At 42.4% G+C, this 27121-nt stretch overlaps 1 protein-coding gene across 2 annotated transcripts in view; it reads right to left on the reverse strand.

Annotated features, from left to right (window-relative positions):
• Positions 1-4025: 4025 nt before the first annotated feature.
• Positions 4026-27121, reverse strand: part of USP22 (ubiquitin specific peptidase 22) — a 90760-nt gene continuing 67664 nt past the window's right edge. Inside the window, exons 7-14 of one of the 2 annotated variants that reach the window (XM_084216618.1) lie at positions 23191-23338; positions 17155-17260; positions 14773-14931; positions 12047-12173; positions 10623-10714; positions 9120-9182; positions 7117-7266; positions 4026-5178 (exon numbers count right to left, since the gene is read on the reverse strand). In XM_084216618.1, the coding sequence (XP_084072744.1) occupies positions 5136-5178; positions 7117-7266; positions 9120-9182; positions 10623-10714; positions 12047-12173; positions 14773-14931; positions 17155-17260; positions 23191-23338 (888 nt within the window). In that variant the 3' untranslated portion in view covers positions 4026-5135. The remainder of the gene's footprint in view (positions 5179-7116; positions 7267-9119; positions 9183-10622; positions 10715-12046; positions 12174-14772; positions 14932-17154; positions 17261-23190; positions 23339-27121) is intronic. The other variant, XM_084216619.1, reaches the window with a different exon arrangement.

Genomic DNA, 27121 nt, shown 5'->3' on the forward strand with positions numbered 1-27121 from the left:
GCTCTCTCTGCCCCCAAACCAAAGCTGCTTCCCCTCTGTTGCCTGGAACAGCCCCTGCCCAGCCCGGGCTGTGCCAAGGGCTGCAGGGACAGGCAGGGCTGGAGGTTGCACAGAGCTGTTTGCTTCCACTCAGGAAACCAAATTCCCATTATTCTTGTGCACACCCAGGGAAAGAAGTCACTTCCCATCTGATTTCATCCTCCAGCTTGACCTGGGTGCATCCCAGCCCTTGGGGACATCTCATGGAGACTTTTCATCCTGGATCCACCCCTGCAAAGGATCCCTGCTCTCCTCTCCCTGCCTGGAGATTCCTTCATGAATCAGAACGATTTTCAGCACAGCTGTAAATGTCTCAAATGTGGAATTGGATCCAAGGATTTACTGGCGAAATTGATAAGGAGCCAGTGTGGGAAGCTCCACTGCCAGTTTGCAGCTCTGCCATGGGTGATGGTGAGGCTTTGCCTCAGGACAGGACACGATGCTGCACATGAGGAGCTGGGACAGGCACCAAAACCCTCAGTGGAACTGGGTTTAAATATGAAAATTCATCCAAGGCTGAGATCTTTCTACAAAATTGGATTTATGTATATCTGACCTGGGTTATTCTGAAGAGCTGGTAAAAGTGAGGAATCAGCTGGAGATAAAGCTGCTTTGAGAGAATATTTTTATCTAACCTGGCTTTGAAAGCTATCACAGAAAAATAGGGGTTTCAATGTGTAATTTGAAGTTCTCATTTCCACTAAAGGAGACTGTAGGACTTTTTCTTTTTTTTTTCTTTTTTTTTTGCAAGGAATCACTCCTGGTAGGAGCCCATCCCCTCCACTGTCTTAAACTACAGCTTTAAACTTGAAAGAATAAATGTAATTCAATACATGCACAACTTGCTGCTGGGAAAGCAGACAGCTGGAGAAAACATGAGCAGAGTTATAAGAGATTCTACACCTTCTATATTACACTTTCCTTTAATTGTAAATACTCATCATTACCAAAGGCATCACCTGGGAGGTTCAGCCCTGGTCACCTCCCAACCTGCAGACCTTCTCCATGTCCCAGCACACCTGGAGACCCTCTCAGGCTCCCCTCTCACAGCAGCACCTTCCCCAGCCTCAGCTCCCTCCTGGGGATTCTGCTCCAGGGCCCTCTGCTCTCCTGCTCTCAGCTCTGTGGTTTCCTGCCCCACAGCCTCAACTCCAACACCACAGCCCCAAATCCTGTGTCAGGAATAACAACCCAATTCCTCTAGAACTCCAAAAGTCTTTCAGCCCCAGAAGTCACCTTGATCCCCACCCTTGCTCAGCCTCAGCTCTCCCTCATTCTGCACCCTGGCATGGATGGATCCAGAGGCATCAATAATTCAAATAAGAAGGATTTTAGGGCCTTGCCTGTGCTAGTGAGAGCAGGAGCTCACCCTGTGTGGCACCAGGAGCCCCAGCTGGCTCAGGAGGTCACTCACCTCACACCCAGGCAAAGCCAGGCTGGGACAGGGCTGCTCCTCCTGTCACCATGTGGTGCCTCAAAAATTGGGGAAAACATTCATCAGAGGCCAAGTCCTGCCCAGACACAAGAGGGGAGCATCCCTCACCCTCCCCTCCTTGTGGGAATGTAACTACAATTATCAGCACAGAAAAGGTAACAGAGAGCAATTTGAACAAATTAGCAGGAAAATAGCAAACACCCTTAGCTGGAGAACCAAGAGGAATCAGTGGATTTGGCATTTTGCAGCCACTGGCCAGCAGCTCTGAAGGATCATCCCTGCAGACATCAGTTCCAGTGTTAGGGGGACACTATGAACAGGACACCAGCCACTCCAGGTGGGACGAGTCCAGCCACGTGGAATAAGGGCACTGATTGTGAGCAGGATCCCCCGCCCAGGGTTTAACCAATTCTCACATTTCTGCTTTTTCCATCAGGCACCAGCATCAGGCAAAGCTTTATCTCTACTAGAGTAGCTGAGGGACGTGAAAATGTAGCTAAAAGCACTTTCTGGCTATTTTTGTGTCCCCTGTAGAGCTGTGTTCAGTGCTGGCAGGTAACAGAACACACCCCACCGTGAGCCTGCATGGCTGCACCACTCTTTGTTTCCAGTCATTTCTGCAAATGCCTCCTCCCAACAGACCCAGCTGTGCCGATAGAAAATGTACCTCAAAATAAACAAGTCAAGCCCAAACTGCTGCCCTGGATGAGGAGCTGTCACTGCCGGCTGTCAGCACATCAGGGAGCCTTTGCCTCACCCTCTCTTCGGCTGTTCCGGCGTTTTCCTACAGGCGATGCTGGGGGAGTTCCGCGGAGGAACCTCCCGGGAATAATTCCGTGCAGGAGCTGCGGGGCTGCTGCTGAAGGGATGGAGGGGGAGAGAGGGCTGTGTTTAGAAAAAGCAGCAGGAGGGGTAGCGCTGCTCGTACGCCAGCAGCTGCTCTTCCATTTTTATAGGAAAAGGGAAAATGCTGTCCCCTCCTCTCGGAACCGGCAAGGATTTACTGCTGCTGGAAACAGAACCTGGTGCGATTCGGGCAGGGACACGGGGGGTGGGCTGGTAGGCGGGAGAGGGGGGAAGAAAAGAATAATAGACCTTTTAAAACCCTAAGAATCCTGCTTTTGAAACCAGAAAGAGAGCCTTGAAAGCTCCCCCCGAGAACCATCTGCGCCGGTGCAGCCGCACAGAGCAGAACCCTCTCCACCAGATGGGCGGGGAGGAAAAATTAAGGGTGATTTATACGGCTGCCTCGTCCCTAAACAATTTGTTCCTGAAGGCTTAACAAAGCCGGCTGCAGCAGCTCCGCCGGCTGAGCGTGTGCTGTGGAAAACAGAATTCATTAAAAGGGCAGCCAAAGGCTCAGACTCGGCGCCACAAAGCGAAGGCAGCGCCGGAGTCATCCTCCTCCTCCTCCTCCTCCTCGGCGGCGCCTGCCGCGGGGTGGCAGCCCCGGCCCGGCCGGGATGCGGTGCAGCAGCGCTGGGATGACGAGAGCGGCTCCTGCCTTCCTCCGCAAGGCTGCTGCATTATTAAAGAGCGGCAGAAGCATCCGCACGGTGCCGCGCTCGCTCGGGGAAGGAGGGGCCCCTCTCCTGCAGCTCCTGCTCCAGCGCAGGAATGCTCGGCTCAAAGCGGGCGGCACCGAGCACAAATGGAAATTAAATTGTCACACAGGCAGGGAACGCCATGGCCTCGGCAGCGCCGGGGCTCCCCCGCACCACACCCAAGCTCCTGGGTCTGGCTCGAGATGTTCCGCTCGTCCTTTCCTCCTCCGTGCCCTGTCACACGTGTACAAAACCTCCTCGTACTGTTCCAGTCTGTGCGCAAATCAGAAGAATTCCACCTGTTCGGCTGCTCCTGCAGGATGGTCATTTAAAACCCAAACACACTCAATTCCCTTATTTTCCTGTTTATCAGACTGTGTTAGACACCTGTACCTCATTCCCGGAGCACAGATCCCTCCCTGCCTTTCCACACTGGCAAAGCTGAGGAATGCCTGGCTGGGGATTTATGCAGAGGTTAAAGATCAGAGCAGCTGTGGCTGCCCCTGGATCCCTGGAAGTGTCCAAGGCCAGGCTGGGTGGGGCTTGGAGCAGCCTGGGAATGTGGAAGTTGTCCTTGCCCATGGCAGGGGCTGGAACAAGATGATCCTGAAAATCCAACCCAAACCATTCTGTGACTTTAGGTGTGACACCAGTTCACACAGTGCCCAGCTGACACTTCACCCTCTCCACACGGGAGAACAAAGCTGTTTTTGCCCTTCCAGCTCTGTTCTGAAGGCTTCCTCTCCCAGGCTGCAATTCTACCCCCAGCCCAAGTTCCTGAGAGTGAGATCCAGCATGAGCAGCTCCTGCTGGTACCGCGCCCCAGCGACAGAGGGGGAGGAAAGGCCCCAGAGCTGAGCTGAGAACACCAACACACAGGCTGTGCCACTGCAAGAGGAGGAGAGCACGTGAAGAGTTAATCCATGTGGGAGGATACAAGGAACCAATACCAGCCTAGCACATACCAGGAAAATGTGTTGTTTACTTAGAGCACTGCAGAAGGGCTCAATAGCAGCAGATCCATCGCTCAAAGCTGCCCCGGCAGCGACCATTCCCAACAGATGGTACATTTTTCACCAGTGAGGTTCTCTCAAGTGTCAGATATATATAAAACCACCTTTGAAAAGCAGCAGGGGGGGAAAAAACCAAACCAAAACCAGCAACAACAAAATAAGCGCTTTTGAGAAATTCAAACTTATTCACAAGATTAAAAAAAAAAACAACAAAACAAAACCAAAAAGAACCAAGACCACTCTTACAGTATAAACACACCAATTCATTCATTTTACTGATGGTTGCATTTATGAATTTCATTCTTGTGAAAAAAGGGAATAAAAGGAAAAAAATTAAGAAAATAGCTATTTATAGAAAACAAAACAAAAAAGGGCTCAAACAACAGAATCTGTGCTGATGCTTTTGGATGAGCAGTCCGATGGCATTGAACATTACCTGTGCAAGCAGGCATGCTTGAAAACCTGTCTGAGTACTGCAGCTTCAGTCCCACAATCCAGGATTTCTTTTATGGTTGTTGGAAAAAAAAGAGCCTAATAGTTTCATACTGTATTTATTTAATAACTAAAATTCACAAATAAAAAGATACTTGCAAAGTCCTTTAGTTGTCTCATCCCCTCCTCCTCCACTCTACTGCTTTCAGACCCATATGCATAAAAAAATGGGTTTGGATTTTTAATTTTAACTGTTATATGATTGGTCGTTGGAGCTGAAGCACCAAATGGAGAAGATGCTTTATGGAGATGAGGGTAGAATCCTTTGCCTTCCCACACACATTTTTGGAGGAACACAGGAGATGTACCAGTGCCCGGACTCCTCTGCTCCCATTTCCCCCACCCAGAGCATTCCTTTCATTTTATATTTCCTCTGATAAGTGACTGACTGCAGCCTCTTTTCCCCCTTTCTGTCCTCGTGGGACTGCACACACGTTGGACATTGTTCATTTCTCACTCTCCAGGCTGTGAGTCAGTGTCAAGTAGGTCCTGTTACAGCTCAGTGCGAGTTGGTTTGTAATGGGTCTTTTCATTTCAGGTAGGTTTGTGTGTCGATTCAGAAGGCTTGAGTTGTTTCTTCCTTGTTTACATCTGACAAGCTGCTGGATAAGGCTATTCATACTCCAGGAACTGTTTGTGATAGAACAGCAAATATCTGCAAGAGAGCAGAGGGACAGTGGCAGTTCTGTGCCAGAGCAGATGAGTTTCCATTGATGCAACCATAAGACATGAGAGCTGTTAATTTTGGTTTTCTCTTCAATTTGAGGCGATTCCAGGGACACTAAGCAGGGATGAGAGGGAGGGAAGCCAGCTGACATAATTTTACCAGCAACTCAGGGAACTGAACAGCTGTACCTCAAAGAGGAGCCCCATGGATGCCCCATCCCTGGAAGTGTCCAAGGTCAGGGACAGGGCTTGGAGCAACCTGGGACAGTGAAAGGTGTCCCTGCCCATGGCAGGGGGTTGGAGTGAGATGAGATTTAAGCTCTTTCCTTAGCCAGGCCATTCTATGATTCTGTGAAAGAGTCAAACCTTGTAAAATCTACTCAGGACCTGAAAACTCTGGAAGATTTGATTCTGCTGGTGCTCAGACAGGCAGCAACCATTTAACACTAATGTGACACAAAATAAAGGTGCTTTAAGGTACAGCTGTTGCTTCAGAGTCACACTACCAGAGATCAGACCAGGATTACTGCAAACTGCCTCCCATTTACTGCAACAGAAGCAAAATGAAGCAGCAGCCATGTGGGTGAACACTCATGTCCCAGTCAAATAAATATCTGATGTGTCAATCTGCACTCAAATCTGGTGTTTTAAAGGATGAAGTTCTTCCTGACCCTAATTGCTGTGTGTGTACTGGTACAGAAGGGAGCCCAGCCCCTCAGAACAAGGGGACTGATCTCCACACAACCCTTACCCACTTTGACACAGCCACTGGAGAGTCCTCAGAGCACTTCTGAGATGTTCCAACTGTTATAATTCCATCCAAGCCCTATGGATTCCCTCACACAACACAGACCTCACGTGTCAGCCTTTATCTGAGCCAGGGAAATGCATCAAAGCTCAAACCAGCCTTTATGGGCCATAGTTGTGTTGTACATCCTCTCCTCCTTGCCTCTGGCAGGTTCTTCCATGGGCATAAAACCCCACCTGAGCACCAGGCATGTGTTACTGAATTACAACAAACTCATTTCTCTGCTCACCTCAAAGCAGAAGTTCCCTGTCAAGTCATTTAACACTAAAATTCAGGTATTATAGATTTCTGTTTTTACTTTCCGATTGAAGTTTAAAAAAAGGAAAAGCGGGAAAATCTATTAAAAAAATTACAACCTGAACATTGTGCCTGCAGCAATCCTTGAAAATGTCATGAATAATTAAAACAAGAATGGTAAAGACTTATCTCTGCAGTACCAAGTCCATAGTTGAAAATGCAAAAGGAAGACTTCAGATTTTAAGTTGCTTTTTTCTTGGAACATACACCAGTCCCCAGTGCTTCCCTCAAATGAGGAACACCATGGTGCTTCCTTGAAAAATACTGCCCTGTCTTCCCAAAGCTTGTGTAATATAAACATCAGAAACCATAATGTCAATCTGAGATTAATTTAAAGCCATGAGCTAAGGAACAGCTCATGTTCTCTACCTGCCTCCCATAGAGCCTTGCTATTCTGGGTCACAGCACTTCCCTAATGGCTTTTCTTCCAACCTTTTACACTCATCATAATCCAAAGGTTCTGCAGGCACAGACTGGATTGTGTCAGAGGTAAGCACTGCTCCTGCACTGGGTGACCACATCACTTTGGTTTTCAGAATCCCTTCCATTAGCACGAGTTTGGACATGAGCAGCAGTTCCAGACATTGCAGTCACCTGCTGTCCCTTGTCCTTCCCCTCCCTTTCCTTCAGCAAATCCAGGGCTACAAAGCAATTGTGGATAAATGTAACTGCGCAGTCTCCATGCTGAAGCACTGAGCATTACAGGGGATACTCAAGAGAGAAATTATCCTCCTCTATGATTAAAAGGGTTTTTTTAAAGTAAGGAAAACCCAACAAAGGTGCAAGTTTGCCTTCCTTTCCCCTTCCCAGGGGACCACTTACCCTTCACTGTCTAGCACATCCTTAATGCTTGCCTTGGTGATAATGGCATCATCACACTTGAACCACTGGTCCTTGTGCTGCCGGATGAAGCTGGTATAGTGCCCACTCTCCAAGGTTCCCTGGTGATTAACTACTGCAAACAAGGAATACCTGGGACAGGAAACACACCATCAATGTGGGCATCAAAAGGGGGAAAGAACACACATTTCAGACAGGCAGGAACTTTTGTTGATAAGCACACATAGCAATGGTAAAGGATCTGATCCATCATAAAACACCAGCTCTAACACTGGGAACAGCTGGGAAGAAGGTGGTCTTGCCCAGTGGAAAAAAAGAAGAATTTTTCTCTTTCTGTCTTGCTATTTCTGCAACTCTCCAGTCTGGTGACCACTGTCAGCTTTACCAATACTGGCTACCAAATTTGCTTCTAAAATAGATCAATACTGGTGCATTCCTGAAGAGGAACACTGATTATCCAGTCTGACCTTCTACTTCCCTGATCTACTCTAGTGAACCAGAAAAAATGCATTTGAGGTATGAGGAAGGAGGTAATCTTAGATATTTCTAATGATAAACTGCTGAACTGATTAACTGCCCTTAATCTGCAAAGCCTGGACTTATTCTGAAATACTGAATATATTCAGCCTCAACTTCCAGCTCTCAGATGCTGCTGTGCATTTGCCTGAAAACTTGCAGGCCCACCTCTCTTCCAAAAAAGATACTGATAAGCAAGTTGCTCTCATTTTGTTTTTCCTTTTCTTTTTTAAAAAGTGCAAGAATGAAGTCATTGGCTCTTTTGTTCTAAGGTAAGATTTTGTTTCCAATCTTAAATACATTAGTGGCTCTTTTTCAAGCATTTTCCACTCTCTTTAACTCTTTCATAAAATGCTGCCCTTACACTTTGTGTGTGACACAAGCACAGCTACACAATGGTAAAATAATCTCTCTAATCTCACTTGATATTGTCCTACTCAAGTTGAAAATTCACAGAACTCTTTTGACACAGTGGTGCCTCAACAAGGCACCTATTCACTGACTGCCTACAGAGCCACTGATTTAGAGCCACCCTCTCTAGGGGAGCCCTTGAATCCAACTGGGATGGACAGCACACTTCAGTCCCAGCTGGAGCCTTCTGACACTGCCCCAGCACTTCCCTGGCACCCAGATCCCTGAGGAATCCAGACACCTTTGCTCTCATTACCTAAATCTGATTAATTTTTAACAATTTCTCTGAGTTAAGGCATGTGCAAACCTCAAAAGTGATCAGCTGTGTTACCTTCAGACCTTTTCTAGCACTACTGAACACCCCACATCCAATGACTCAAGCTGTGGGCCCACACAACACCTGCCTGGTACCTGCTGGGTGACACCTGCACTAAGACCTGGTTAGCTTGGTTTTACATCTTTGTGTGATTCCAGTTTCTTACTGAAACCTTTAGTGGCAAATCAAGTGCCTTGAATTTAAATACACAACAGCAGCAATGAAAATTGTAATCTTATTTAACTGAAGAGGTAAGGTTTGTGTGACCATTTCTATTCTCATAAAACAAAGGCTACTGGTTTCAATTACACCCCCCTTTACATTCTTGAGCAAGTCCCACACCAGCCCATCATTTATTCTGACTGGAATCAACACCTGCCCAACAGAGCCCAGGATTACTGGGATCACCTACTCCTGACTTTGAGTGTCAGTGTGCTATTAACTTTCTTTGGTCCTCTGGAACTCCCTTTGCCATTGCAATGGGAAGAGGAATATTTCCAGGCAACACCCATCCCTTGTCATAAACATTGTGACCACAGCATTTCATTTTGCCCACGAACCATTTGAGCTCTGGAACAGAAGGGCAGGAACTGCAGTGAGTGAAGCTTTGCTGTGCAACATTTCAGACTTCCTGTGCTGTCAGATATGGCAGTGCACTGGCACTGCAGGATATAAAGGAACACTATCTCCTTCTAGAAGGCAACTACCTTTCACAATAGGAGTCATGGAATGTACCACTTACTTATTATCATTGTTTAGACTATCCGTCGGCTGCTGGTACTGCCCGTTCATTCTGCTCTCTTTACTGCAACACACACACACACAAAAATCCAGTCACTTAAAGCAGTGGCTTCCCAAACCCAGGAAATTGCTCTGACAGGACACACAGCCTGTTTTCTGAATCCAGGTCCTTATTCCAGCTGAGCAGCAAAGGGCTGATTAGGATGCTAAAGATGCTTTATTTGCTCTCACAGCAGTGCTACATCACAAACACCATTTCTCCTCCTGGTCAAGGCTCCAGTGCTGCAAATACACATCTGTTTACGTCAAATGTTTTATCCAAAAAGCTTCCAAACAGGTTAAGAAAAGATTTGTATTTGAAACCCGGGAAATTATCTAATTACATCAATCCTTTATCTTGTAATGGGTCAATCATCTTGGCTCTGACTTCTGAATTCATTTTGTGTTTTGACAGCAGCAATAGGATTATGCTGTTGATTTCCTAGCTGGTGAAATTCAGACTACTGAGTTATGCCTGCTGATTATCTCTTCTCTATTCCATTATGCTGGATACCTTTCATCAGCAGAGCCTGTTCTATCCAGGGAGAATTCACCACAGAGGAAGAAGGAAGTCTCAGGAATATATTGGAATAAACCATATATTCTTAATATAACAGTGTTTAACAGAGCTTCAGGGCTCTCCTTTCTCTCTTGGTAGAAGCATCTACTTTTTTCCTGGGAAATAAGGAGTGCAGGCAAAGCTTGAAATTATAAGTAAAATTTCAGCATCAAACAGAGTCTTCTCTCTGTTAAGAGATACCATGGTTTGGGGCTTTCTGCACTGCTTCAGATATAAATTAAATCTGAATATCCTCTTGCATATTTGCATGAATGTCTGACAAATACTTTTTAATTAAGCTGATTAAATTCCTTTCATAAAGGTGCATTTATATAAATGCCACGTCTTCCACAAACCTGGGAGGTGGGAGAAGTCTTGCTGTTTCTATTTTAATCTGGACTATGTTTTTGCTTCTTGCAGGATTCTCCAAACAGAAGCTAAAGGTACTAAACAAAAACTCCCAGATTTGCTTATGTGCAGGAATAAAAAGGAAGGATTTTTATAACTCCAGGAATACTGGTTAGGGATTAGGCTGGCTCTGTTCTGGCCAACTGCACAGGATGGCAGGTGGGTGGGCACTGAGGGGATGGGACCAAAGCAGGGATCCGAAGGCAAGATGGATCTGGGTCTATAAACTGAACAGGCAACCAGAAATATAACACACATTAATTAAAGAACCCCACCACAATGTTTAAATATAAATCCTTTTCAGGCACATGAAACTGAACAGTTTATCTAAAGATGGGTTTAGACAAGCTACACCTTCCACAGAGAAGCTCATGGCAGAAGTGCCACCACAGACACTGTTCTGTACCCTCAAGCATGCTCCCTGTTCTGTGCTGCACGTGTGTGAAGTGGGAACCAGTTCTGCTCAGCTCTGGGGGGGGTTTTGGACTTGGAACCCACCTGGAAGCCATGAAAGGTGTCATGTCCAGCTCCAGTGGAAACGAGACATACGTAGTGATCTTCCGCCTCAGTTTGGCTGAGTGTTCAAACCGCTGCAGGCAAAGGCAAGAGGTTTCTTCTTTAGAGAAAGGTTAAATTTTATCTCTTTTATAAATGTCCTAAGCTTAGAGACAATAACATGAAAGCACATTAGCAGTCACTATGCAGGGACAGCCCCAGAGTTTGTGGGAACGTCCATGTAAATAACAACATGTTTCTAGCAGGAAAATAAACCACCATTTGTGGGCTCAGTGTTACACAGTATTAATTAGATTATTTACCTTGATATCTATGCATACAAACCTATTCCCACCTGACATCAAAGAAAAAATATTTTAAACAAGGAGAACGCACAAAGCCTTTACCCAAAGCAGTGTTCATTTGCACCAGGGCTATTCAAACCCATGGCTGCTGCCTACCCTGGCTCACAGAACTGGTGATAACAGAGTTTGCCTTCACATTCACACTCTGAATCCACCCATCCCGTCATCTCAAGTGACAGGAGTCAAGCCTACACAGGAATACCCATTCAAATTAAGGCAAAAAATGGAATATGCTAACAAAGAAAGCCTTGTCCCTCAGCCAAAAGGGGCCTGCAATACCCACCACCCTCTCCTCATCTCCTTCACTGAACATTAAATTGGATCAGGAACAAATACCAGAAAGAGATGAATGAGTTTCTATTTAAAGGCAGCTTCCCTCTTCACTTTTCAGAAATTCTTCTCTATTTACACTTTAAGTTAATTATTTTCCAATTGTGATGCTGTAACAATTCCCTAGCAACAGATCCAGATGTGAAAAGCTGAGACTTCTGTAATTCTTATCTTTTGTGTTTCTCTCTTGAGTTAACACACAAAATGAAATTTGCATTTTGCATAGACAGGACAACACAATCACTGAGGAAAAGTAATTTATTTCCCAAAAAATCTTCAGTCATTTGGAATAACACAAATACTGAACTAAGCATAGGAAAGGAGTGGAGCACATTCACCTTGACTTGCCTCAGAACTTTTCCATGCTTTTCCTTCAATACAGTGGCAATCTTTCAGTGAAAGTGTAAAAATTTTACCATGTAGGATGAGGGGGTGTAACTGCAGATTGGTTTCTGTGCTGGTTCAGGTTTTGGACCAGCCTTCAATTCTGTCTCTAGATTCAAGCTGGTTAAGCTCCCCCAGTCACACTGCAAAGCTCCATCAGAGATAATGTAACACTACCTTAATAGAAAACCTAGCTGGCAAGGCAAGATGTTCTTAATATTCATTTTCATATTCATTTATATCATAAAAGTTTAGTCAGTGAAAGCCAGAAGACATGTCCAAGAATTCAGCTCATCCTCTCAGAGAGGAAATCACATCCTCTGCTATGCTGGCCCCCTGTGAACTTACTTTGAGATGAAAACAGGCCACAATGGGTAACTTCTTCATAGTGAGTTGTTTGGTAGATTCTTGGTAGCTATGGCAACCACTACATTTGATTTTGGCACTGCTTCCTAGATGTTCTGGCCTTGTAAACCTAAAAAAATATTGAAAAGCAAAGGAATGCACAAAACAATCAGATGGTTTTTGACATGTGCTGGAAACGCTTTCACTTGTGGGTCACTGGCACCACAAGAGACAAGAGTCAGTAGGTTTTATGTAATTTTGGAAAATCCTACAATCAAATCAGAATAATGTAAAGTGCCATGGCTCAGATATCCAAATGTGACATGGATCATTGCTCTAGCTTGCACTGAAGTGAATCAGTGGCTGAGAAAGGAGCTCGGTGTCAGTTCATCTCCTACAGCAGAGCAGCTCATTTTCATACAGACAGCAAAGAAAGATCTTTTGTTTTCAAACCCAAAAACATTGATATGGAAGACATTCTTCTGCAACATACTATCCTACCTTGTAGCCCTCCAGGGCTGGGATCAAAGCTCTGAGATGGAAAGGCCTGTAAACACAAAGTTCTTTTGAAAATACAGATACCCTTCTAAAAAACCTTTGTTGACTAAAAATCTCTTTCAAAATTTTCAGACAGAACTGCTCAAAGGAGCCATGGGAAGAAACCATTAGGGAACAGGGAAGTGCTCACAGAAAATGGACTACCTCCATGTTCTCACTATAAACTAAAGCAAAATCCTTCTTTTCCAGACACTCAGCACAGAAAGGCCAGGACCATGGACTTTCCTTTCTTCCTGTCCTCCAAGTTTAGACTTTCAAAAGGCAAATGAACCATTTCCCCAGAGGCTGCCTTGTAACTAAGATTTTTGAGATGAAATATTTCAAAATACAGTTTAAAATTTTAATTTTACATTTCTTCATTAAATGAAGAATGTGAGGGCAACATGGTGTCCCTCACCCTCACTCTGACTATGGCCAAAGCAGCCTCCAGCACTAAATGACATCACAGCTTCCTGATTAATTAACAGGATTTCCTTTACCTGGCCTATGTGCCATCATTCTCTGGTTTTTCTTTTTTTTTTTTTTTGTATTTATGATATATGTTTATCCATAAGTCTCTAAATAGGCTTATGAAGTTGCTCTGATAGTTGTTTGGAATGCCCTTATAGTTCCATTTCTGTGTCACAATCCTGCTCAATCCTTCTTTCTTCAGGTCAACTTCACTTACCTGGCCACACTGACATGAAGTTACTGACCTTTTTTCTTGCTAACTTTTGGATAAAAACATAGACCCATCCTCTTTATCCCTTAGAGTTCAACTTCTTCCAAAATCCATACTTTCTGGAAGTATCTTTGAACCTGGATTTTCTTCCTTCCCTATCATCAACTTTGATTCTACTAATCTCTGTGTTGAAGAAAATCACCAAAATTCAGTTGGTTTTGCCTCCTGATGTATTCCTGCATCAGCAATTTTTCATGTGTACTAATTTCCTCATTTCCTTAAAATTATTGGTCTTAATGGCGTCAAGCAGATTAGAAATCAGATGTAAGAGACCATGATTTTTTATTTCAGAAAGATCAGCTTTGCCCCAGGCTCCAGGTAACCTCTTCCTCAGGCAAATATCTGCATTTGCCACAGGAGAATGCCTTTCAGATCTGCTGAAAGAGCCAAGTGAACTGTACACAAAGCCATAACCTTCTCCCCAGGTATCTGTTTCCAAGATGCCTAAGTGTCAGCCTCAGAATTACCTTTTCTTTTTGAAAGCTCCAGTCCTTTAATCCTTAATGGCATCCCTGCAACTAAGCTGGGAGTAGCTGACTCTCAGTTGTGCTTAGAGCAAAATCTGATTCCTACTTGGTGTTAGAATTTAGATAAATTCTTATTGTTGCTTGAGCCTTCTTATTTTCTCACATGCAAACATCAAAAATATGTGGTGTAAAAATGCTGTCTGGGGACAGAGCTATGACAGAGCCCCACTTAACCCCAGTGTTCAGAGCCACCTGGAGAACAGGGTGAAAAGCCAGATTCCCTCTGTCCAAGCCCAAGGTGTGTTTGTGGCAGGCCATACTGAGACATAAACTTTCAGGAATTTAGAGATTTTGGAGGAGCTAAGATTTTAGTTAGAGATAAGTTTTAGTGGAGTTAATTAAAATAAATAGGTAGGCCTTGATGAAATTAAGAGTTAGTAGTTCACTAATAATTGATTGCTGTCAACACAATGTTTGGTGAGCTGGGTTTCTAATGAAGAATATAGAAACTGGTAAACAGCTTTAGGAACACAAGACAATTGTGGCCTCCTCTGTGCTGAAACCAACTGAGGACAGGGAATGGGAGTTCCACTAAGGGTTCATCTGTCATATTTGCATTGAGAAGGTAGAAAGGTCAGAACAAGGAAGATTTCATTTACCTCCTCATTTTGGGACCCCTCCCATGAAAGGGACCACCCACCCATTTCAAGGAACAAACTGCACATGCTTAAAGCTTTTGAACTAATTCCCATGGGAAGCAGGGAATGGGATGTACCAAAGTTATGAACATGCATTTCTATTTTGGGTATTCAATACTTGTATGGATAAAAGGGCTCTGTAATCACCTGTAAATGGCAGTGTGTATCTGGGAGCCATCCCACAATAAACAGACACTTTCTAACTTTAAACTGTCAGAGAGTTTTTGTCTGTCACAGCTGGATATCAGCACTAGATCAATATCCATATTTTTAATAAATCAATACCTTCTCAAGCAGTCTGTGAGGGTGGTGGTGCCAGACACGTGGCTTTCCCCGTTGACCACGCTGCCATCGCTGCCCGGACTCAGCGGCCAGAAGGGGGTGGAGGAGCCTGGCAGATCCAAACTGATGTCCCAGAACGGGTCTATCGTCGTGGAAACGCCACTGGGGGAGACACAAATGGTTCCACACACGTCACCATCATATTTTCTAAAACATCCCTTCACCAGGATTTCTCCTCCTGGGAAGCTGAGAAGCCTCAGAGAAAAATGAAAACAATAATTATCTGATTCGCTTCTCCTGTGTTGTGCTTCTTTGGAATGAGGTTAGAGATTGTTTATCCAACATGTGAATTGTTTTTACTTAATGACCAATCACGGTCCAGCTGTGTCGGGGCTCTGGAGAGAGTCACGAGTTTTTCATTATTATCTTTTAGCCTTCTGTCTGTATCCTTTCTCTATTCTTTAGTATAGCATAGTATAGCATTATTTAATATAATATAGATCATAAAATAATAAATTAGCCTTCTAAGAACATAGAGTCAGATTTATCCTTTTCTTTCCTCCTCACAATGGGGGCCCCAGAAAATACCACACAAACACCTTTAAAGGAAGCCAAATGAACAGTTTCTCTCTTGCTTTGAGGTGCACTCCAGGTGCTTAATTTTAAGGACTTTGGGATCTCCATCACCCCTAGAGGGCACTCAGAGATGACAGAAAATAGAGCTGCTCCAGAGTGTTTGCCCACAATGGATCGTTTCCCTGCATATTTAAAAGCTGTATGTTTGGGGAAATGTACATGATGTATTAAATGCAAAATAAAAGTATTTAAGACATTCTCCCACTCACTGGAGCCCTGAGCCTCAAAGCAGAGCTGCTCTAAGACAGAGGCACTACCGACCAGTATAAACCAATTAACACAATCTGTGACAATAACTACGTGCCATCCAACTAGTTTACAAGCTGGTCTTGTCTGCTCAAGACACGGAAGATGGTGCTTGAGGCTACCTCAAAAAAGAGGTTATAAAAATACTCTTGCTCTCCAGCAGTGCACTGAATTCAGCTTTGCAGCTCCCCTCAGCATCTCCTACAGCCTTTGGGATTTGAGAGGCCAAAGAGTAACTGCAGCAAGCAGGAGCTCATGTTCTCCATCAGAGTTCTCTAAAGACAGCTGAAGACAAGTCAACAGCCAGACTGTGGAAAAACCTGCTCAAAATTTTAACTGCTATTGACTCAAATCTTTTCTTCCAGCATCCACATTTTTAAGAGAACTTCAGGGGTCTAAGCTCCTTGTTACATTTATTTTTTGAGTTTTCTCTTCCCCTAAAACCAGTGTCTTTCACTCTGCAATTTCATTAAGCCTTCAATATTCTGCCTTTTCCCTCTGCTTCATTTGTGCAAAAGTTGTCAATTTCAAAAGGAAACTTCTTTTGTCAAAGTTTCATCAATGTTAATATTGTGTCATAACAAATCAAGCTTTGCATTATCACATAAGGATTCCGTGGCTCTACCAGGCAAAGAACAAAATTTCCTATGTTTTCCTTACAGTAAATCTTTTGCAAATCCCTCCAGGAAACTGAGAATAAAAGCAGATTCAAACAAGCCCAGCCCATGTGCAGGACAGCAAGAATGTGAGGCAGAACAAAAAACAAGAACTCTGACTTCTGCACTATGGCAACACCAAACGTCTCCAAAGAGAAGTCAACTTGTTCTAGTACAGAGTAGGACAATAAATACATTTTTCCATACTCTTGTAAAGGCTTTTTTTCTGGTACCTGAGATTACATTAGACATCAGCCTCTTTGAAACCTCTCCTGATGATACATGAGGCTCATGACTGAAAGAAAATGTGGTTCTATACCAGAATTTTCTTCAAATCTATTTGCAATTATGTATTTTGAAATTCAAAGAGATCTTGGAAGTATTTTCCTTATGAACCTGGAAAACAACCACCTTTTCCAGACTAGTAAGAGGTCTGTGTGCATAAGCCTGTAGTACTTCCCAGGCAGGTTTTTAGGTATGTCTTAATACGTGACAGTTAACTGGTAACTGATTGCATTTAGCTGACAGAATTATAGAATTAGAGAATCCCAGGATGGTTTGGTTGAAGAGACCTTAAACATCATCTCATTCCAGCCCTTGCCACAGGCAGGGATGTGACCAGGCTGCTCAGAGTTCCATCCAGCCTGGCACTGAACACTGCCAGGGATGGGGCAGCCGCAGCTGCTCTGGGAAATCTGTGCTGGTGCCTCGGGGTGCTGCACTAACACAGTTCTTGTCTTTCTGGAGTTTTGCCAGTATTTATTGGTATTCAAGAGAGGAAAGGTTTAGTGCACTGCACTGGAGGGGTGCAGGTTTGAATCAGGGCCCAGGATCAGAAGTGACTTACTGGCAGACTTGACAGGTAACATCCGACTGCAGTCCGCCCGTGAAGATTTGGTCTATGATGCAGTTACAGTGGTTGGGGTTGTTGGCCTTCTTCCCATTATCATCACCTGCAGGAATGCAAACACAGGCTCAGAAGTCAAAAATCCTCAGAGGGAACAGTGGTTTGTCTTGGACTGTGTCTCCAGTAACTCTTTCTAAGTCAAACTTACACTGTAAGTTCACAAGGATAATACAGAACCCTGCAGAAGTTGTGCATTGAAGAAAACAAGGAAACAAGATTGGAATTCCTTGAAAAATATAGAAGATAACCAAAAGGTGACTAAATGTAGAGGTGAAGCTTCAAGCCATAGCAGTTCTTAGCTACACCCTTGCTCAGGGTATCTCCCTTTACAGAGGTTTGCTTTGCACTGCCTGGCATAAAGATCAGCTCCTAAGACCAAGGAGTTGCCAAGATGGTTCATGAAAATCAGTATTTAAACTTCACAGCAGCAAATGCTACTTTTTTACTTCTATCCCAGTCAGCTTCTGTGAGTACAATGAGGGGAGGTGGTTTGTTAAGAGCCATTCACCCCCAGCCCACTGCCTCCATCAATGTGCACCTTCCATGCAGGTTTTCATCAGTGGGAAAATGAAAGATGTCCTTATCTGAAGGGAGGAGGTAATGCTGTGTCCTCCTCCAGCTTCTCCAGAGGCACAGTGAGCACATTCCCATCTTTGAGGCATCACACACTCACTGCAGGTCCCAGGAGGAAAGTGTCACTTTTAGGACTTGAGTGCTGAGATTATGCCAATTCAACTTTCTCACAATAACCAGAGTATTAAATAACTACAGTATTAAACACTTCTGCACACAGTTCTCAGCTTCAAAGCCCTCCCCCTCCATTCCCCAGGGTGAAGGAGGAATGACACTCTTTTCCTAGGATTTCCAGACTGTCCACTGCTTATTTTCCTTGGGTAGGACAGATGCAACTGGGCTTGCTTTGCAATCAGAGATGCACACACCTACTACTACACAGCACCAGCTGATTATTTTTTAAAATACATCTCAAGATGTTTTTCCATCTCCCTCAACATCAACTGCTACAACAGAACTGATTTTGGAGAGGTTTCCCAGTGTATTTAACTTACTGGGAAGTATTTGAGTTCTGAAACTGAAATGCTAAGATTGAAATACTGAAATACTCCTCAAATCTCTGCTACTTCTCAGAACCAATTATTTTCTACTCAAGAATGTCCAAAAAAAACCACCTGAAGAAATGAAAAGTTTCTAAAAGCAGGGCAATAGACCGTTTTCATGTATTTAAGGTGCTCTAGCTGGAATTTTCTTGTAGTAGGAACAGATAGAATAGAATTTTTTTTCCAATGAAGCTTTAGAATTATTCTGAAAAGTATTATATAATAATCTGGCAAGCGGTTCCACTGGATACTAAGTGTGGAAAAGCAGTCATAGGTGATACCTACTAAGCTGCAATGGGCCACTTGAGTTAATTAGATTCTAAATGCCTCAGGAAAGTTCTCCCTCAGCTGCCAGATTTAGGCTTTAGAAACTTTTGTTTGAATTGCCAAGAAAAGCACATTGTTTCCTTAAAAAGACTCTTGAAGAAAATGCTCTAAAATTAGATTTCAAGTGTATGAGGTTCAAGTTGGGGGTTATCACACCCTGTCTGAGGTGTTTCTTGATGGGAATTTCAGCTAAATCTTACTGAACTTAGCTTTTAAAGGGCTCAATTATGTTAAGCTAATGAAGAGGGCATACAGGATAGAGACTGTGCAAGGCATCCTTCACCTACAGAAAAAGCTTCACTTATGCTTGCTTCACAAGCATTAAAGAAAAAAAAAAATTCAAAATAGAATTAACTGGGTTTTAGTCAAAGCTCCACTTTTCCTTTTTAAAGAACTACCACATCCTTGTAACCTGTCCATTTCAAACATTGCCTCTGCTTTGTTTTGAGGGGGCAGAAGGAGAAAAGCAGGGCTGAGAGCTTTTCCCTGGATCACAGGTACCGTCCCAGCTGGACACCTTCAGCAGACAGTGATTTCCTCCCACAGAGAGAACTGAGCTCTCCCTTTTCAATTACACAAGTCAATTAGGATCAGTGATGAGAGGGTCTCAAATGAATATCCTGCAAGCTTGTTCCCAGCAAAACAGAAGGGTATTACCCACTCAACATTATTTCCCATGACATTTGGTTGGAGAGGAGGGAAAAAAGAGTAAGATTACCACCTACACACACTTGTCAATATGGAACAGATGCTGAGGGGAGGTATATTATGCAGCTGAGAACTAGAAGCTGCTAGATTGTTGTGCTCAACTTAAGGTTCCCTTCAACATTTCTGTCTCCCAAATGAGGTTTTAATTTCAGGTATTTTTTGGGATTTAAATCCGGTCCAGGGAAATCAGCAGCTTTTAAGAATGGTCAGCACAAGATAAAAGCAAACTTAAAAATACATCAATGTACATATTAATGTGATTATGAGAATGGCTGAAAATTGAGTTTAGGAGTCTGGACTCAAATTAAATGCAACTCTCAAAAAACCCCACACAGGTTACAACTGTGTCTGTGAAATAACTAGGCATGTTAATCTATTTCAAAATAGGCATTTAATGTACCACTAAAGGAAAATAATACACAGCAACAGTAAAAACAGCTTAAAAATACACAACTTTTTAAGACTGCTTTTGGTTTTGATATTAAAAAAAACAAGTTTTGCCTCAATCTTTCATTCTGTATTTTAAATGAGAAATGGGAAGTCAGGAATTGTCAGATTTTAAAAGAGGTATTTATCAAAACAAGACATTAATGTTAATATTTCTGCTTTGCTGTGGTCCCTGGTGTTCTGAACAAGTGCTTGTTATTTCTGACAAAGCAGTGTACACACAAATCTATATGGATCAGAGCAGATGACATGTTTCACAAGCATATGCTCTATCAATTCCTAAGAATATCATAGAGAATTCACAGAGCAGGGCAGTGTTTTCCTCCCAAATCTCAGTACACCATTCTTTTTCTGGCTTCAGATTTGTTTTGCAGCACTCCTTGTTAAAGGTGAATGCAAAATGCTTCAAGAAATCCAAATAAATGAGGAATAATCAGCTTTAAGGTACTACTCTCCCTTTTTTAAAACTACTGAATAAAGTCTGGGATAAAAACACAGATTACTTCCATTTTTTTATCTTGCTTTTTGAACCTTTGTGTATCAGTGCCCACCTCTGCCACTTGAGTGCTGTTGCTCCTGCAAAAGGTACAGAAACCCCCACAGCCAGTGATGGCACTGGACAGAACAGTCATTTTTGACTTGCAGTCTTGATCCTTTTAAGAGAACAGTAATTCTGGTCTAAGTTTCCCCAAGCTTGTAGATGTCTGAGACAAAGGTGGGAAACTAAAAAGTGCCTGTATGACTGGAACCTCACTGGTGTGGAAGTTTGCAGAATCAAAACCCCAAATTTATCCCAGAGCACTGGGGATAAAGATGCATCTGTCATGTTGGCTAGAAGTTGACTTAATGCTTTACAGCCTGGGCAGAAATACAGATTATTTACACTATTTTTTCCACCAAAATACTGCTTTCCAGTTAGATCACCTGCCTCCAGCTGTTGAAATGAAGAAGTGATGCACAGGCAAGACACACTCCACCCCTTTTATTCAGAAATATTTTCTATTACTGCAGCAGGACAGAGGAGCCCTGTTGAGGGTTTAGAATGTGCCCTGCCCAAATGCCACAGCTCAATCCAACAGTGCCAGCACATCTGTCCTCCCTCAGACAGGATTTACATGCAGATCAGACAGGTATCCTGCCTGGCCTTCCAAAACTCCACCGATGCCACCAAAACAAAGTATAGATTCAAACCAAATCAAAATAAAATTGCCTGGGCCAGCCTGCCCACATAATCATCTTAGGGCACTTACAGGATTACAAAATTTATCTTTAAATGGACATCAAAATCAGTTTTTTTCTTAATTTATGCAGTGAGAAATCAACAACAAATATTCACAGCTTTGTCTTCACTTGCATTCAGACATTTCCTAGACAGCTGAGTACACAGAATGGAAAAGGGACAAATGCCTAATGGCAGCCAAACAAACATCACTGGATATTTATACATAAGGAATACTTTCATTTACTTTGGTGCCTGAATCCTTGGTGATCATGAATAATGTCCAAAAACTAGAGCAGAATTTCCCCCATGACTTTATTTTATTTCACTGTGTGTTAATTGTAAAACTTCATTACTATTGACTGGAAGCTTTAAAAGCTTTTTCGTTCATTAAAATAAATATTTAATATTGGCAGGGGAGGTATTATTTGCTTATTGTAGCTGTAGGACATATTCTCACTATTAGTAATAATATTTTTACATCTGCACACTTCACATGCAAGTGTGTCTGTGTGGATACACAAGTGGGAAAACTTTCTCATTACACTGAAAACTAGTTCATTCCAAATGTGGTTTTGCATGACTATACTTGAAATTCTGATTTAGATTAACTTGTTTGGTTCCCACACAACTGCTCAACCACTTATTTTAAATTACCTTGATGTGGTATAGATTATTTACTATGGTTTAATAAAAGCCTCTCTATTTCTTCAAAAACAAAAATTTGAAAACCTGGCAGCAGAGACGTCAAGATTTTTCATTTAAAGTTAAACCACTTTTTTTTTTTTTTTAATCTTTTCAGATTCTTTATCAGTTTGAGAAGAGCTCGGGGACCTTTATGTTACAAGTTTTTCTCTTTACATTTCTGAGACACAAATACTACTTCACTAATTAATGAGGATGTGTAGAAGAAATATGAGCATTATCTTATATCAGAGATGATGAAAAAAACTTCAAGATTTGTTAGATCAATGGATCAGAAATGTAACATGAACAAAGAAGTGCTTCTGTTTGCAGCTGAATTTGTTCAGTGTTAAGAAGTCAATATTTGGGTAGATTTTGTTCTTTACTGGACTTCCACACCAGTTTAATTTGGATCATTGAAATTCAGTTAGTGGTTGTCACATGACAGACATTAATAGCTACAAAGGAACTGCTCTGTGTACTCCTGTCCTTAGCAATATTTTTTTGGAGAAGATTCTTTTGGAGGCACCAATTATGAATTTGAACAAGCCCATCTGCTGCCATGCAGGGCTACCTCAGAGATAAAAGCAAGATTCACAATGGTTCAGAGAAGCAGCAGCAGCCTTCTCTTGGACAATCCTCTGATAAGCCAAAAAACTAAACCCTAAGCGCTTTTCCTAAGAGCATTTGACCAAAATTGAGTGCTGAATCTTCTTTTTGATAACCAAAGACTTTTTGTTTGTTCTGTTAGCATCAACCCTACTACCTTTCCCTTGGAGAAATAGTAAAAGTTCCACTGGCACAGCAAGTGAATCAAGTTAGAGCAAACATTGGCAGATTGGGAAATTTTCAGATTCAGCTTGAGTACAGCTAACAAACAGAAAATACATCACTTCATATGATATTACAAAATCAAGACTTAGATACTTCATATAAACAAACATGACACTGAATATTTTTATTGTATTACAATTATGTATTGTTCCATACAGACTAATCAAAGAAGATACCACAGCCACCCATTGCTCTTCCTTATTCACATTTCTGAAAGCCATTTGGTATCAGAAATACAATAGAATCATATTTAAGCAGAATAATAGTATTAAGTATTAAGACATAACCTCTCCCCTATGTTATTTTCATCAGTCCCATGACACACTGAGTAAGAGTTCTAATACTAAAAGTATAAATAGAATTAAAATGGCAATTTAAAAGAAAAGACAGTGACTCACAACCAATAAGAGAACATCACGATGGTGATTCAAACCAATGTACAAACTTGTCTTCTTCTAACTCTTGGTACTTTTTGACATGGGAATGGTTTATTTATTTCTAAATATTTTAAGTCTACTGAACATTTTTAAAAGAATTTGCTAAGAGTGGTGTACTGGCACTAGACTTGGTTTAAGAAGAGATGGTTCTACCTCCTTTAGATGCAATAATCCTTGTTGACTGGAGCCTCAGGACAAGCCTTACCTTTGCAGTGTCTGTGTAGCACATCTAATGCAGCAATGAGGAACTCGTGTGCATCTTGTTGCTCGTACCCTGCTAAATGCCGTGCGTGAGTCCATACCAGGTGCAATAACCTATATGGAATGTGAGGAGATCGGTGCCCAGAGTAAAACTGCTCAAAGCAAAGAGAAGGACACGACTGTTAACAGCTGACACAGCCTCAGTGCATTGCATTATTCAAAAGTCAAATGAGAGCAATTAGTCAAATCAATTTAAACTGTTTAATTCTGATGGCCTTAATAATAAAGGAGAGAGACAGCTTTTGTCACACACTACTGGAGAAGTGATCTCAGAACTGAGCAGGTCAGTTTTCTCCCCTGAAATTCCATCAATTTGTGATGGATTAGCCTGAAAAATGTGGGGGTGCAGGGAGTGGAGTAGGCAGACACAAACATCACTCACAATTTGCTTACTGATACCACTGGCTTTTATTAAAAAAGCCTGTGGAGGAAAGAAAGAAAAAAAAAATCCTGCATTTAAAAAGGATCACCAATTTCATTCACAAATTATGTGAATGAAATGCCTCCCCCCATATCAGAACAAACACTGAAGATGAGAACATTAGATGCTGACTGTCAGCCAATCCCTGACCCGTGGCAACTCTGCATCCAAATGCTGTGCACACTCCAATTTTATGGAAAAATTTCTAAGCAGGGCAGCAGCCTCATGCCAGTACTGGCCTTTCACTGTAAAAGGCTTTAAAAACAACTTTATTGAGCCAGCTGTTTGCAGAGCTGAAGGTCCCCATTCAGTCAGTGATTCCCCAAAGCCAGCTGCCATCCCTGCTCCAGCAGGGTGTCCTCTGCCTGGGAATCTGGTGCTGGACCAGCTCCTGCATCTGCTCCTTCATCTGCTCCAGCCAAAATCTGATGAGCTGGCTCCAGAGTGACTAAAACTGCCCCAGGTGATTTTGCCAGAAGCACATTAGAGAGTGCATAGATGAATTATTCAGTCAGCACAGCCTGATGTGAAGCTCCTGCTGCTGGGGGTGACACAGCTGGGGAGGGAAATCAGCACAGGGCAGGAGGACACTGCCCACAGAAACTTTTTAAAATTAAAAACCAGCCAGGTCCCAAATGAAAAAACCCAAACAAACAAACAAACAAACAAACAAAAAAACCCCAAAAAACCACCCATGCTAAGGGTCTGTTTCCCTGGGTTGAAGTTCAGCCCTTCCTTTATCCCTGCACAGTAATACCAGTTCCAAAAGCAAAGCAGGGATGCTCTTGTTGTCTCTGGAGGAGTCACAAAAGGCCCAGAAGAGTTTATTCACTTGACAGAGTAACATTTTATTTTTAAGAAGTGAACATTTGTGAGTCATTTTGCCTTCCCTCACCTTCAGCAAAGGTATCTGCCAGTAAATGCTGCCTGCAACACCACAATTATGTTTTCCCAAGATCCTATCAAATCCATGGCAGTTTCTTTTCAGTTACTCTTCCCAAACAGAAGACAGTAAGCGGCAAATACACAGAACAAAAAACAAGATTTAAACCCCCAGCAGTATATAATTCTCATCCTTATTGGAAAAGTGAGCTTCTTTCCCCAGCCCTGAGTTTCTCCCTGCACAATCTCTGAGCATTTTAAGTAAGTCCAAGCACAGGCACTTTGCTACAAACCTGCTGAGAGAAAACACTGTATTTTAAGGGACAGGTTGGCAAAAGGCAGCACAATCTTCATCTAATCCTCATATTGGTAGTGTTTCCTACATGATTTTAGTCTATTTCCTCCCACAGAAATTTCTACCTCACAAGCTTCACTTTTCCCAAACAAGAAGCTGCACCTCTGCAGCCAAACACCACAAAATGCTCCTACAAATACAAAGATCAATAGTTACTCTGATGCCAACAAGGATGACACTGAGGGACTGGAGCAGGAGTGTGGTAATTGAAATCTGCTGATGCAGCTGCTGCTCAACATAATTCAGGGAACTGCAGCAATAAAACTTCCCTGTTCTGTCACTCCTTACAATTAGTCCCAGAGCTCTCTGGTCATTTTAACCACCAGCACTCCATGTAATTACTCCACTGCAGACACAAGACCTGCCAGCAGATTTTACATTCTCTGCTGCCTTAGTAGGATGAGAAGGATCTGATGTGAAGCTTTATCAAATTATTAACTATTATCACACAAAAAACTAGAAACCTGCCCAGTAAGAATGTGGGGTGAGGGAAAAGCTTCACTGCTCAAACAAATATTAAATGTAACAAAGAATCTGAGCACATTCAATAATAATATTTTAACTGGAATGTGTAAAACATCCATCCCATCTCTGTCATTTCCTTGCTGCTGGGAAAAGCAGCCTATCAGAGCAGTTCCAGTCCACAAAAAGGAAAAGAGTCCATGTAAGTTTTATTCCAACCTTTTCACTGAAGTGTGCAAATATAAACAATGATGTATTTGCAAGTCACCTTTAAAACACAGCTGTTAAACAACTGTTAACTATTCCAAACATAATTTAAGCTTTTTTTTTGTTTAAATTTGTTTTCAATTCAGCAGTATCAGTTGTTTATATTGGAGAAAACTGGTTTGAGCAATTTCGAAGTGCTGGTAATACACTGCTTAATTGCTATTCCAGGAAATAAAAAAGGAGGGGGGGAAGAAAGGAACAAACCAACAGGATTCAAAGCCTCCATTCTTACACAGCCCAAGTAAAACTAATTTTGTTTTTCCACTTGAAACACTTGCTGTTGCATTCTAGAAAGAATCTATGGAGGATTTAGAAGACTATAGGCTTTGTAATTTGCATTATTGTTACCAAAAATATACAGAAAGCGGTGAGGTTTTAAAACAAAACAAGATCCCACTGTACACATCTGTACTTCTTTCTCCTCCTCCTGCCAAAAACATGCACAGAAGTTTCTCAATTATGTGAATAAACAGATAAATTTGATTTATCCTGCACATGTATCGGCTGAACAGTCTCTGAGCTTTGTAATTATGAGTTCACAGGCAGAAATCCTATACCAGGTTCAAAACTAATTTGAGAATTCAAAAACTCCTCTTGGAAATTGGTTCTCAGTAAAGACTTTAAATTTTCTGGCCATTTACAATGGATGAAAGGACTGGGCAACACATGGAACACATGCAAGAGAACACCTTCTGGAGGCTTCCCAAAGAACAATGGTTCAAATAATCACAAAATACATTTTACTTGCATGAACTCTGTATGTTCTACACTTCTTTCAGGTAAAAATACCAAATTTTACTAAATCAGCACTCTATTTTCCATGACAAAATTCAAGCTTCTGTCTATGTAAAGAGCCTTAACTACATTTTTCTCTCCTCTAGTACCTTTGTTGTAGCTTATTTTATACGTAAGTCACTTCCACAGTAGCATCTTCAAATATCAAAGCCATAAATCATCTCCTCCTTTTCCCTCTTGGTCCTCACTTCTCAACTCTTCCCATGCTTGTGCTGTGTGCTGTGCTAGGCTCACAGGGATGAGTAATGATGGGAAAAAGGAAGGGTTTGTTCCTTCCACCTCTGAGTGGATGCACTGCATTCTGCTCTACTCCCATTCCTACTACTCCAGTCACATAGCACATGAGACACAGATCTTCTAATCCTACCTTCCTGAGTGGTCACTCTGGAAAGGATTTAGATAAACCTCAGGGTGTGGACCATCCTGAAATTAATTTTCATTGGTGAAGCAAAACTACAACACAAACGACCAGTAGGTAAAAAAGGAGTGCACCAACCCTTTCAGCCAAAAGGCTCAAGGAATGGATTCTGTGTGTTCTGTCTTCCCCCTGCCCAGCTTCACCACTATCTGTTACTCCCAAATCCTTCTCATTCCTTTTCTTATGCAGTGTAAGTCATGTCATGATTCTATTGAGAAATGGGTTTCATGTAGCACAAAGAAGAATGTTAATTGATGCAGTCAGATATTTTTAAA

This window comes from Fringilla coelebs, assembly GCF_963513975.1.
Source record: "Fringilla coelebs genome assembly, chromosome: 16".
In the NCBI taxonomy this organism is placed as follows: Eukaryota; Metazoa; Chordata; class Aves; order Passeriformes; family Fringillidae; genus Fringilla; species Fringilla coelebs.